This window comes from Impatiens glandulifera, chromosome 1 (assembly GCF_907164915.1).
Source record: "Impatiens glandulifera chromosome 1, dImpGla2.1, whole genome shotgun sequence".
In the NCBI taxonomy this organism is placed as follows: Eukaryota; Viridiplantae; Streptophyta; class Magnoliopsida; order Ericales; family Balsaminaceae; genus Impatiens; species Impatiens glandulifera.
In genome coordinates this window covers 137,685,670-137,699,387 of record NC_061862.1, presented here as the reverse complement: position 1 = coordinate 137,699,387, position 13,718 = coordinate 137,685,670, and the positions used below count along the sequence as shown (strand labels likewise).

The following is a 13,718-nucleotide window of genomic DNA, read 5'->3' as shown; positions in this document are numbered from 1 at the left end:
GATGAGGTGGAGAGGTTATATTTTAAGTGTCATCATATATATATATTTTGTTATATATATATATATATATATATATATATATATATATATATATATATATATATATATATTTAATATATAATTATTTAGATATATATATATATTAGAGTAGAAAAAAAATTAAAAATAAAAATTAAGTAGGAAATATATTAAGAGGAAGAAATATATATAGAGAAATGATTAGGAAGGAACAATGAAATATCATTTCTCATATATATATATAATAATAATATATAATAGTAGTGAGTGAAAATAATTAAAATTATATATATAATTTTTATTTATATATCACAAATTAATTTTTAAATATGTTGTTATATATTTAATATATAGTTATATAGATATTAAAATAATTAATTCAGAGATTGAAAAATAAAAATTATGGGCAAATATCTACTCTATTGAAAAGCAAACATGCATGACACCAGATCAAGTGAAAATGTCTTACATGGGCGCCAAAAGAAGAGAAAATCTCTAATGTTCATAAAAAATAAATAAAGAATAATAAAATTCACTTTTCTTAACAAAATAAATAAAAAAAATGACATATTTATATTCAAAACCACGTTAAACAATTAAATATCCCTCGTCACAAAATAGGTACGAACATCTAAGTAATATAATCAATCTATTTATCAATCAAAATTTTAAAATATCTAAAACAACATTATAGAAAACAAAATTTACTCTAATCATTTTTTATGAATAACTTAAAAAATAAAATAAAAATAAAGAGCGGATATAAATATGAATTAAGTAGTGAAAAATTGAATGATTTGGTTTAAGATTTTTGTTCCGGAAAAAAAAGTTGTGTGAGGGGAAAGAACCATCTAGTAGTACCGTCGTGTCCCAACTCTCCCTTATATTTAGATCCGAATCCAAAAAGTCGACCATGGTTGGTCACTAAGACGGTGTGATGGAGGCCTTTGTTAATTTGACAAAAGTGTTCGTCCAATTTTAAGCCGTCTTCGAAAATCAACACACACCCCTCTCTTGGAAATCCAATTCCATACCCGTAAATTGTGCGGTGGTCGATCATTAAAATAATCGTGTTATACATGTCCGCGCTTACCTATATATAATATATATATATATATATTAAATTAATGTTGAAGAAATTAATTGCAAATTAATTAATTACCTGTATAGCAATTTGACTCTTCAGGCTCTTCACTAAATGTGGTGTGGTTTCATCCAAGCATCTAAGATGGTCTATATATCCTCCATTACATAACTGGCCTACTGCACCTCTCCCCCAAGTATAAACCTTAAATAAATAGTATAGTCAAAGACTAATAGAATTTGTAATAATTAATTTGTTAAAAACTTAATTAGTTACCGATCCATTAGAATCGAGAGCTACAACATGATTAACTCCCGCAGAGACTCTAAGAATGTGAATATCCCTTCTTTTAAAGAACTCAACCAGACGAGGGCGTAGCTCATTCTTTTGAACTCCGTGACCCAAACACCAATACTCGCCCGACCCAAATGAATACAAGTTGCCATCGCTAGTTACAACTAATGTGAAAGTTATACCAGCTGAAACCTGAACTACTAAACAATCTAAAAGCGATTCTACTAACATAGGTGTCGATCTATCCACCATATCTCCATGACCAAGCTGACCATATTGGTTCAGCCCACAAGTATATACTCGACCCTCTCTAGTAAGAAACACAGTGAATTTATAACTGACTACAACTTGCTTGCAAGGGATTCCCTTCAATGCACCTTCCACAAGCCGAGGTCTAAGAATTTGATTGTCAATATCACCACCTGTTGTATACCCACAACAACCTGACGAATTGTCACCATATGTAAAAACCTCTCCTGATTGCGTAATAAAAGCAGCATGTTGATACATGGCAGAGACAGAGACTATATTATCCACATATGATGTTAAAGGCGGCTGGTCGAAACTAATCCGAGTAAACTGTTGATGTTTTAAATAGTCCTCCAATATAATGGAACCAAAAGAATGACGACCCGAAATGTACACCGAATGATCCTTCAACACAATTGTAAAAGTAATTCCTGATGTCACTTGTATATAACTTGATCTTGATTTACTCTGAACAATATCTGAGCATTCTTCTACAGATCGCAAGAAATTTAATGCTTGTTTCCAGTTGTTGCCCATCCTACACAAAAACTTTTTTTTTCGAGTTTCGTTCAAACATGAGTATATTGGATGAGATTCACAAAGACGAAAGGCTGCCAAATCAACTAAAGATCGGAAATTTAATATAGGGTGAAGCTGTTCTCTGATTCCACCGAATGTTGTGCAAGTTATCTCTAGACAAGCAAAATCAGACACGCTCAAGCAGTCGGATTTAAGGATACGTAGGATCAAATCTGATGGCAGTTCCTCAATAATTGATACACTTCTAACTTGATCGTCCATTTAATTGTTACACCAAAACCAGTGGAGAGAGTCGAGAGATAGAAAAGAGAAGAGTACGTGCTCTTCTAAGTTTTATTATTTATATAATATAATATAATATAATACTTATTATATTATATTATATTATATTATATTATAAGTTCTAACTGAAATACAGAAAGAATTGAATTTAACTTTTTTTTTTTTACCTTTGGTCTTTTAAAATTTATTTTGACAATTGAGTTAAATAAAAATTGAATTTATTTAATATTTATATATATATAATATATTTTAACTTTCTTTAAAATATTAATTTAACTATTTTATTGTTGAAATATCTATATTAAAAATAATATCAATAAACCTTATATACCTAAAATAAACTACAATAATATAATTACAAAGATGTTATATTATGCTTAAATATTGAGTATATTATGCTTAAATATTGATATGCCTTACAAGGATATATTACAAGGATATATTAGACCATTCTCAACCATATTTATGGAGATTAATTTAGTGTTTCTTAGATTTCCATGCTAGGATTGGTTATTATATTTAGAAATGGTCTTTATCAACCTACTAAATATAAATATATTCTCGCCAGATAATAAGAAATTTATTTAATTTAAATTAGGGTTCAATCGGTTAAACGGTTACGGTTAAATCCTGTTATACCTCTTATTTTACAAACTAATTAAAGTATAGATATCGATTTTACTGTGTTTTTTCTTCTACTGGTTTCCAGTTGGTTAACCGGTTTAACAGTGAACTGAAAATTCAATTTTTAAAATTAATTATTAAATGTTTTTTTTCTTCAAAATCCTTTTTTGTATTGTATTTTTTTTTGTTATTCTCTATTTTTTTTGTTATAATATTATATATTATTGTTATAATATAATATACTTTTAAAGTTTTCATTTTTTAAATTAATAGACATATAAATTATATTTATTTTAAATAATTCTATAAAAGTTATAATTTAAAATTTAAAAATAAGTAATATATATTATTAAATATTATTTATAATATATCTAATATTTTCAAAAATAACTAATATAAATATATATGATTAAATTATTACCGGTTTACCGGTAGTAAAATAGTTCAACCGAGAACTGAACCGTTTAATCAATAAAAAACCGATTAACTCGAACTATTATAACTGGTTAACCAATAAACCGATTAGATAAGTGATCGATTCAATTGGGTTATCGATTTTCTAATTTTTTGGCACAACCATAGTTTAAATAATGAATCAACATAATTGAAAAAGTAAATTACAAAAGAATTTTTTTCAACAAAGATGTGAATTAGGCAGGATTGGTTGAAGCAATCTCAGGAAAAGCTCGAACGACCTTTAAAAAAAAGGTTGTATTGAATTTCAATACACCTTATTATAATTTATAACTAGTAAGATTCTCGTGTGATACACACGGATAAAAATATAAACAAAATAAATTACTAAAAAAGTTATAATAAAATGTATTCCAATGTTTAAGGTTTTTAATAAATCTAGAATAATATATTAAAAATAAAAAACAGAACAATCTCATTCCACATTTTATTCAATTCAATAAAACAACTCATCTTGTCACATATCTCATCATATATTTTTTTTCTCAATAAACCTCTCATCTCGTAACCTTACACTTTCATTTTGGTCAAATAAAAAATCTCAAACATTACCTATCTTTTTTTATCCTCACATTAACCTATTAATGCTCAATAGACCTCTCATCTCGTGACCTTAAAACACTCAGATTGGTCAACCATCTTATTCCACATCTATCTATCAATTCAAATAAAATTTCTCATCTCGTGACCTTAACTTTTACTTCGATCAAACAACTAATCTTCTTCTTTTTACCTTACTTTCACTTTGACTAATAAAAAATCATCTCATTCCATATTTATCCACCAATCATAATTGACCTCTTTTCTCTTGAAGACCTTATTTTCACTTCAACAAAAAACTCATCTTCTCACATATTTTATAATAAACAATCCGACTTACTTATCCTCACTTCGATTGACCAGTCCGTCTCATTTCACATTTATCCACCCTAATCGGACATCTCATACCATGACCTTAAACTTTCACTTTTGTACATTACCAATATCTTTTACCCTCACTTTGGCCCACCAATCCTCAATTGACCTCTAAATGTGTGACATACTCACTTAGACTAACCAACCATCTCATTCTATATCTTTATCCATCTCAATTGACCTAGTCGACCTCTCAACTTGTGACATACTTACTTCGAGTAACCAACCATCTCATTCCATATTTTTATCCACCTCAATTAACATCTAATCTTGTGACCTTACACTTTCACTTCGATCAGATCAACAAACAACAAACCATCTCCTTCCATAATGTGAATGTCATTTACCCACCTACCATAACAAAATTTGAACCATGGTCTCCATTTTGTAGAATTAACACTTCAACCACTAGATCACTTGAGATTATAAATTTATATTTATAATTATATGTATTGTATATATAATTTATATTACTAACAATTAAAAATATTTATATATATAATATTCGTATTTTTAAATATTTAATAAATATTTATTATTTTAATATATTTAAATTAAATTTTTATTTTTAAAATTAATTAATTTTTTTCATAAGATTCATTTTATATATATATATATGAATGAATTATTATTATACTTAATGTTGATTTTTTATTAATATTGTTTTAAATAAATTTTATTTACTTAAATTTATCATTAAAATAAAAATAAAGAAATGTGTCAAATTCTTTCATAATTAACTAAACTCTCTTTTTCACTCTTAATATATATATATATATATATATATATATATATATATATATATATATATATATATATATATAAATATAAATGAATTAAAGAGTTTGTTAAAGAGTTGTAATTGTTTTTTATTTTGTTTTGTTGAAAGTTGGAAACATAAAAATAATATTTTATTTTTATTTTAACTGTGTTAAGTTTACGGCGGGTCAACCCACAATCCGACCCTAATATCCATTTACTCTCACGTATATATCCAAATTAATCACAACTCTCGACCCAATAATTCAGACAGTTTTTAATTATAAAAAATAATTATATATATAATATTTGTATTTTTAAAATATTTAATAAATACTTATTATTTTAATATATTTTTATTTTTAAAATCTATGAATGTTTCCCTAAAGTTTATTATTATTATATATATATATATATATATATATATATATATATATATATATTATTTTTTTATTAATATTGTTTTAATTAAATTTTGACTTATTAATTTTTTTTATTTAGATTTATTATTAAAATAAAAAATAATGAAATGCGTCGATCTCTTATAATTAACTAAACTTTCTTTTTCACTATGAAGTTTATTATATATATATATATATAGAATGAAAGGATTTGTTAAAAAATTGTACTTATTTTGTTAGGTTGAAAGTTCGAAACATACTTATAACATTTTTAATTTTATTTTTAACTGTTGTAAGTTTATGGACGAGTCAACCCACAATTCGACCCAAATATTCATTTACTCTTACATATATATATCCAAATTAACCACATCTCTCGACTTAACAATCCAGACACTTGAAATTGTAAAAAATACTTATATATATATATAATATTTGTGTTTTCTTAATATTTAATAAATATTTATTATTTTAATATATTAAAATTTTATTTTTAAAATTTATTATTTTTTCACTAAAGTTTATTATATATATGAATAAATTATTATTATACTATTAATGTTGATTTTTTTTATTAAAATTGTTTTAAATAAATTTTTTATTATTAGTTTTATTTATTTAGATTTATTATTAAATTAAAAAAATAAAGAAATATGTTAATTTTTTTATATATTTTTGTTAAGGTGTTGTACTTTTCTTTGTTAGGTTGCAAGTTCGAAACATATATATATCATTTTAATTTTATTTTTAACCGTTTTAAGTTTATGGGCGGGTCAACCCACAATCTGATCCAAGTATCAATTTACTCTCACATATATATCTAAAGTAACTACAACACTCGATCCGACAATCCGAACACTTTGAAATTAAGTATTAATATTATATATATATATATATTAGTTAGTTAAAAAGTTGAACTTATATTATTAAGAGTTGCTTACGTTTATCAAATTTGGTGTTAAATTTGTTAGATAAATTAGATAATTAATTAGTAAGTAATTAACTATCTAAAAACTTAACTAAATTCACTATTTGTGCAGGAAACGCAAGAATCGGTCAAATTATTAAATCAACCTTACTACTCCGGACCGGTCGACCGATATTGCAAAGGCGGCACAAACCAGAACTCTAAGTTATATCTTTTCGGCTACCTCTTCAACATAATCAAGTACAAGGTCGGTTCAAATGAACTTACCAAGGATCGGTAAATCTATAATTCAAAGATCGGTGTTCACTCTTCGGCAGCATGACCGGTCAACCGATATTGAAGCTAAAGACCGGTAGGACGTCCGGTCGGCACAACACTGGGTGCAATCTTGAAGTTACCGTACAAATATAACGGACAGTTGAACAGACTCAATCGAAGATATGCAACGACTGAAAGTTTCCATTTTGGTGCAATCAAATTACTTTGGGAATATGCAGAAGAAAGCTTTCAAATATGCAGACTGTGAAGTTTCCTCTTTGATACAAGTCTGATGATAGCCTTTGAGTAGCAGAAGACTGCCAAAAGTGATCAGATACCTATTTTGTAATAAGTCCAACATCAGTCCCCAAGGAGAAGATATTTGTCAAACCGCTTAAGAAGACAAAGTCAAGTAAAGACAAAACTGGTCGGTTGTATTGCCTCTTGGGAAGTACCAACCGCATTTAATGCCATGCATTCCTTTATTGACCGACCAATCAGAATCAAGGATTACCATGCAGGTATCCGTTGAAAGAGAAATATGACTATTGTCATATTTTCACTACTTATGAGAAGGTTGAAGAACATCAATAGACAACCAACAACCAAGAAAACAAACAAGTGAATAGATACAATACAAACAACGAACACAAGAAGTAACATATCAAGTTATAGAATTGAAAATCTTCAAACTTTTCTTGTTCACATTCTGTCTAAAGTGTTTTAAGTGTATTCCATTCATTCTGTGTAAGAAGTGAAAGTTGTAAGTCAATAACGAGCAGTAAATAAGTCTCGGTTATTTGACGTGTTGTAAAGTGTTGAATATTCTTAGTGAATATTCTTCTCAAGGTTTGAGAAAAAGGGGTGACGTAGGAGTTTTATCTCCAAACATCCATAAATCTTGTGTTGTGTTTCTTATCTTCTCCATACCTCCTTATTGTTGTCCAATCCGTGTGAGTGTGTTGCTTCAAGTTGAAACGAACTATTCCACACTTGAACTCGGCTCAAGAGTTTGTGACAACTTGCGTAGTATAGAGATCGATATTAACCTCTAATAGGGTTAGTATCAACCAGCGTGTTGTGTAAGCGTTCGTCCAAGTCAGACCCCCGGTCTCCCTCGACGATCCTGATCCTAACAAAATTTAAAATATAAAATTTTATTAGCCTAGTTGGTTGAATGGTTGAACTTGTTTTGTTAGGTTGTAAGTTCGAAACATACATATTAATCTTATTTTTAACCGTTTTAAGTTTATGGACGGGTCAACCCACAATCCGATCCAAATATTCATTTACTCTTACGTATATATCCAAATTAATCACAGTTCTCGACCTGAAAATCCAAACACTTGGAAATTAAACATTATTATATATATATATTAGTTAGTTAAAAACTTAAACTTATATTGTTAAGAATGTCTCACTTTTATTAAATTTAGTGTTGAATTTAAAATATAAAGTCTTATTAGTTTAGTTGGTTAAATGGTTAGACTTGTTTTTGTTAGGTTGCAAGTCATTGTCGAAAGACTTGAGTTCAGACGCTATCTTCGTTCTTTTCTCATTTATACGCGCTGCCGTCTGCTCCATCGTCGGCAACACCAAGTTTCTTTTCGACCATCACAAATCGCAACTTAATGACCGACGCCTTCTTAGACTTTTCGTATTGCTTACATATATATTCTTCTTTTTCATTATTCACTACTCACAACTCGATCAACTTCTATTGATCTTGTTAAAATAGAAATTTTTTATTATGTTTTTTCCGGAAAACTCAGTGGTATGACCGAGTGCAGTTTTAACATTTGAAAGTTATAAGAGTTGATTATGTTTTGTCTTCCCCAAAATCTGAGTCCATTAGGGTTGTGGATGGCCTCATATAAATTTCAATTAGGTGTTGGCCTTCTCAATCGTGATTGTATGCCCAATATATTGTTTGTAAATGCAACAGCTAAAAAAAACAATTTTTAAGGATTTATTTTTATTTATTATGTAATTTTTTCAAGTGATAGTATTCAAACTCTACATAGACCAGCCAAAAAAATCTAAGGACTTATATTTTGAAGTAGAAAATATCTCTATCTCAACCAAATTTAAAATTTATTAAAATAATTTAAAAGTCTAAAATTATAGTTTAAATAATGGTATATTAAATTAAAATTATGATACTATTTTAAAAAATATATTATGATAATATATTATTATATCTAAACACTCCTATTAAACTCAATATAAATATGCCTTGGTCAAACTTGAAGTTGGAGACTAAATGGTGAAATGTTATGTTATAATTAATAAAACTTGATAAACTCATTAGTATTAGTGTTTGTGGGCACCCAAAAACTGAGGGAGAAGAACATCGTCCCTATCAGCTCGGACTCCTGTGTTAGACCCAAACGTGATCTTACATAGCTTATCACGTGCCTTGTTGACACGTGGCAATATGAGGAGAAGGCCGGAAGTCTTTGATTGAAGTTTGATGTATTTCAACCTTAATTTGCGTGTTAAGGCGATAAGAAATTAATTATGTAAAAATAATTAATTCTTTGTTCAAATTCAATAATCTGGTGGTTAAATAATAATTTAACCAGAAACTGTTTTAAATTAATTAAACATAGTTAATTTAAAAGATTATTTATTTGAAAATCAGAGTCGCCAAGTGATTTTATAAAAATAAATAAAATGATACGTATATAAACGTATTTATACCAGAGTTTCAATAAAGGAGTTCATTGTCTGTTTACGCTCGAGAAAAGGCTTTCCCGCTATATCCTCTGCGCTCGCCTAAGGACGATTTTAAAAAGAATAAAGTCTAGCTATGACAAATTTATTTATAACATTTATTTCTTTTAATTAGTAGTTCAGGGTCCTAACAAGGATAGACTTAGATTGCGTGAATATTTGTACAAAATTATTCGAAAGGGGTGTATACTTGTTGCACTAGTATTAGATTTAACAAAACCCTGAAAATATCAAAGTAAGGTGTTAGAATTTTAAAATAAATTCCAAACGGTGCTGTTAGGATCGGTGACAACAATAGAAGGGGGTTTGAATATTGTTGTGCTAATTATAACTTTCAATTCGATTTTAATCCTGTTAGAGATTAAAATTTGTTTCTATTCTTCACAAATCATCGCAAGCTCTTGAACAGATTCAAGTGTGGAAATGCTTGCTAGATTTAAAGCGCCGGATAAACGATTGTAAGATGTAGAAATGAAATAACACAAAGAGTTTTATGGATGTTCAAAGATAAAACTCCTACGTCACCCCTTCTTCTGTTTTCAGAAGGTTTTTCACTAGAAGGCTTTGATTCGTATAACAACTACACAACCCAGTCAGAAACACACGACTTAACAGGTGCTTGTTTCTAAACTCCTAGTTATCACTCTGTTGAACAAACACCGTCCTGTTCAACTTACAATACTGAAAATATACTCAGGTATAAACAATAAACAATATCTCAGCTTAGCTTCATAAATACAGAGTAATCACAGAGCTTAGCAATTCAGAATTCATGCGATCATAATTCAGGATGCGAGAGCTTTGCCGTTGTACTCTAATCACCTTTTAAATGAAGTTGTACCAACGGTCGAATCTTTCTCTTGGATACGTGTCAACTTTCCTTTAGACCTACGCCAGGTGTACCGGATTGTACTATGGAATATTTGATAGAATGTGGTGTACTAGAAGGTACAACATGGGCTAGTGGAATAATTTAGTACGTGGCAATTGAGCGTATTAAGCTGACTTGGTAGACGAGTGAATACCAAACACTTCTGTTCAATATGTTGATGTAGTGAGACGTTTACTCGCACTTCTTCAGACCCGGGCGTATGATGAAGTGAGACGTCTACTCGCGCTTCTTCAAACTAGGGCGTCTGTTAAAGTGAGACGTCTACTCGCGCACTTCTTTAGACCAAAGCGTTTGTTAAAGTGAGACGTATGCTCGCGCACTTTTTTGGACCAGGGCGTCTGTTGAAGTGAGACGTCTGCTCGCACACTTCTTCAGACCAAGGCTAAAGACATGCGTCTCTTGAGTTGTACCTGTGCATAAGACATTTGTACAACTTAGTTTGATTCACTTATGAATTCATCATCAAAACTATGTTGTATTGATTAAACTTATTTTTATTCACCTAAGTTCATTTTAATCAATTAAAGTAATTTTCTTATTTTAACTTAATTAATTATTTCTCTCTTAATTAATTTTACCTTTTTCTTTATTTAACTCAATCTAACAAGGACCTTAGCCAAAATATTGGTTTAAGAAATATCCCGAAAATATAAAAATATCATTTTCTAACCTCTCGGGATTTTTTTAAAATGGGATTGGGTTCCAAAATTTTAAAAACAATTTTAGGTTTTGAAAAGTAGAACCACACAGGACTCTAGGACAGGAGTCATAAGGTCTGGGTTCAATTTAGCCGATCTAGGTTCGGTTGGTTTAGAAGGCTCGATCTTGGGTGAGTGAGGGCTTGGTGTTAGGTATAGGGTTAGGATTTGGTTTACCGGTCCTAGACTAAGTGAGGGCTCAGTCTTAGGGTTAGAAATATCGGTCCTAGGTCTAGGGTTAGGGGTTTACTAGTTCTAGTCTAAGTGAGAGCTCGATCATAGGGTTAGAAACATCGGTCATAGGTTTAGGGTTATGGTTAGGTTTATCAGTCCTAGGCTAAGTGAGATCTTGATCATATGGTTAGAAACACATGTCCTAAGTCTAGGATTAGGGTTAGGTTTAACGGTTCTAGGCTAAGTGAGAGATCGGTCTTAGGGTTAGAAACATTATTCCTAGGTTGAAGAGAGTGCTCGGTCCTAGCTGAAGAACACCAATCATAATCTACGGTCCTAGCTAAAGAACACCGGTCCTAGGTCAGAAAACTCGTTCCTGGGATTCTCGCTCCTAGGTTCATTTTTTTGGTCCTGGGTTTTGATCTTGGGTTCGTTTTCTCCGTCCCTGCTAAAAAAAAGGACATGGAATCACCGGTCCAAGGCTAAAACCTTGGAACCGTGTGTTCTTATTTTAGTCAAAATTTCAGAAGTCCATAACTTTTGATTAAAATCATGGAATCATTATTTGTAACATACAGTTAGTTCATATGACCATGAAGAACAAAAGCCCCAACATAAATATTGATTTCAAGATTTTTACAAAGATCAATTTCAGAACACCATTTCTAGGTCAAAATTTTGGATTCTTCAAATTATATCATTTCAATGTCTGATTTTTATTTCATTAACTTTAAAATGATGAAGGTAGTTGAAAACAACCAAAATAAGAACATTATTCAAACATTAAAACATTTTTTGAAGATTAAATCAAAATCCACAATTTTTCAAAAATACAGTTTGATCAAACATGATCAAAACGTTGTTATAGTTGCTTGGAATTCATCCATGCACATCCACAAACATGTATATCAACTAATAGGATCGAAAAATTCAGATTAAACCAAAAAACACAGAATTTAAAAATTCCAATTTTAAGGTTAATGTTTCAAAAACGCAGTTTGATCAAAATGATGTTATTGTTACTTGAAATTCATCCTAACACGTCAACAAACATGTATAACAACTAATTGGATCGGAAAATCCAAATTAAAATCAAGAACAGCAATTTAAAATTTAGTTTTCAAACTCAAAATTTCAAAATTCTTGATTTGAGTTGATTTGATATATTCTTTTTCAACAGAAAGTTCATACATTATATATGTAATGATTCTAAACAAAGAAATCACATTAACAAGCCATAGAACATATTAAACCAGATGAAACAATAAAATTTGAAAAATTCAAATTTTCAATTACAAAACAAAATTCAATCATTCTGGATTCATATCAATACTTTAAGAACATTCCTTGGATGTGTTGGAGGCTATCTAGAAGCCTAGATCGAAGTTGTGGTGGCTGGAGAAGGTTTTGACAAAAAACGGTTTTGACCGATTTCTTCAAAGCTTGATTCAGATCGTTATGTGATGTAATTGTTTGATATTTTCGATGATTTGACTCAGAAATTATTGAGGAGTATTTATACAACCTTAAGTCGGTTGGAGGAAGGCCAATTCAGGTCAAAATTACCCTCCGACGAACTTATCCTTAAATCTATCCTTAGTCGTGGCAGTCTTATCTAGGGTAGGATAAGGCTTCTAGATAGAAGGGTTTTGTAGGCGAGGATAAGACGAACGTGTAGGAAGAAAAATCACCGGATAAAGAAGTCCATAACATGAGTTGTCCCTTCTAGAAGAATCGCCTCCGTTTGATCACGATTCCGGCGATCGACTAGCCTGACGAAGAAGACAACCCAAAACGACGTCTCTTTGTGGTACCGTTAGGCATTTCGTCCGCGTTTAGTGATTTCAGCTAACGGAGTTAGCCTATCCCGTTAGTTGATTTGGTGTAGTAGGTGCGCGCTTGATTCATTGTAGTGGGTTGCGTGGCAGCGTCTAGGCCGTTGGATGAAGCATGGACACTCATCTCATGGTCCAAAATCCTATTGCAAAGATTAAAAATTATTTATACTACACAAGATCATTAGTTTTATTTATTATAAAAAAGTTATTTAAAATCGATTTTAATTCACCTATTTACGTTTTTCTTCACCTAAAATTTCACAAAAAAATATTTTTATCAACATAATAAAAATTATGTCCATATTTTTTTTTTTTGGAATTTTGGGGTATTTTATTTAATTGTTTTAAGTCATAAAATAAACATAATTCATGATTAAATCACAATTAAATATTTGTAACATTTTCTTTAGTCTAATTTAGTTAAGATAAATACAATATTTTAACCTCAAATTATTTTTGGATTTTCAAATAATTTTCATTATTAGGGTTTAACTATCACAATAATTAACCTTAATTTCATCCTTAATCCTTCTTCTAGGTTATTTTGAATATAA

The 13,718-nt window shown here is 29.5% G+C and overlaps 1 protein-coding gene across 1 annotated transcript; it reads right to left on the bottom strand.

The window, feature by feature from the left end:
- Window positions 1-1,366: 1,366 nt before the first annotated feature.
- Window positions 1,367-2,446, bottom strand: LOC124944857 (PH, RCC1 and FYVE domains-containing protein 1-like). The gene has a single exon (XM_047485206.1). It carries the CDS (start codon window positions 2,444-2,446, stop codon window positions 1,367-1,369), a length of 1,080 nt encoding a protein of 359 aa, XP_047341162.1.
- Window positions 2,447-13,718: the final 11,272 nt, after the last annotated feature.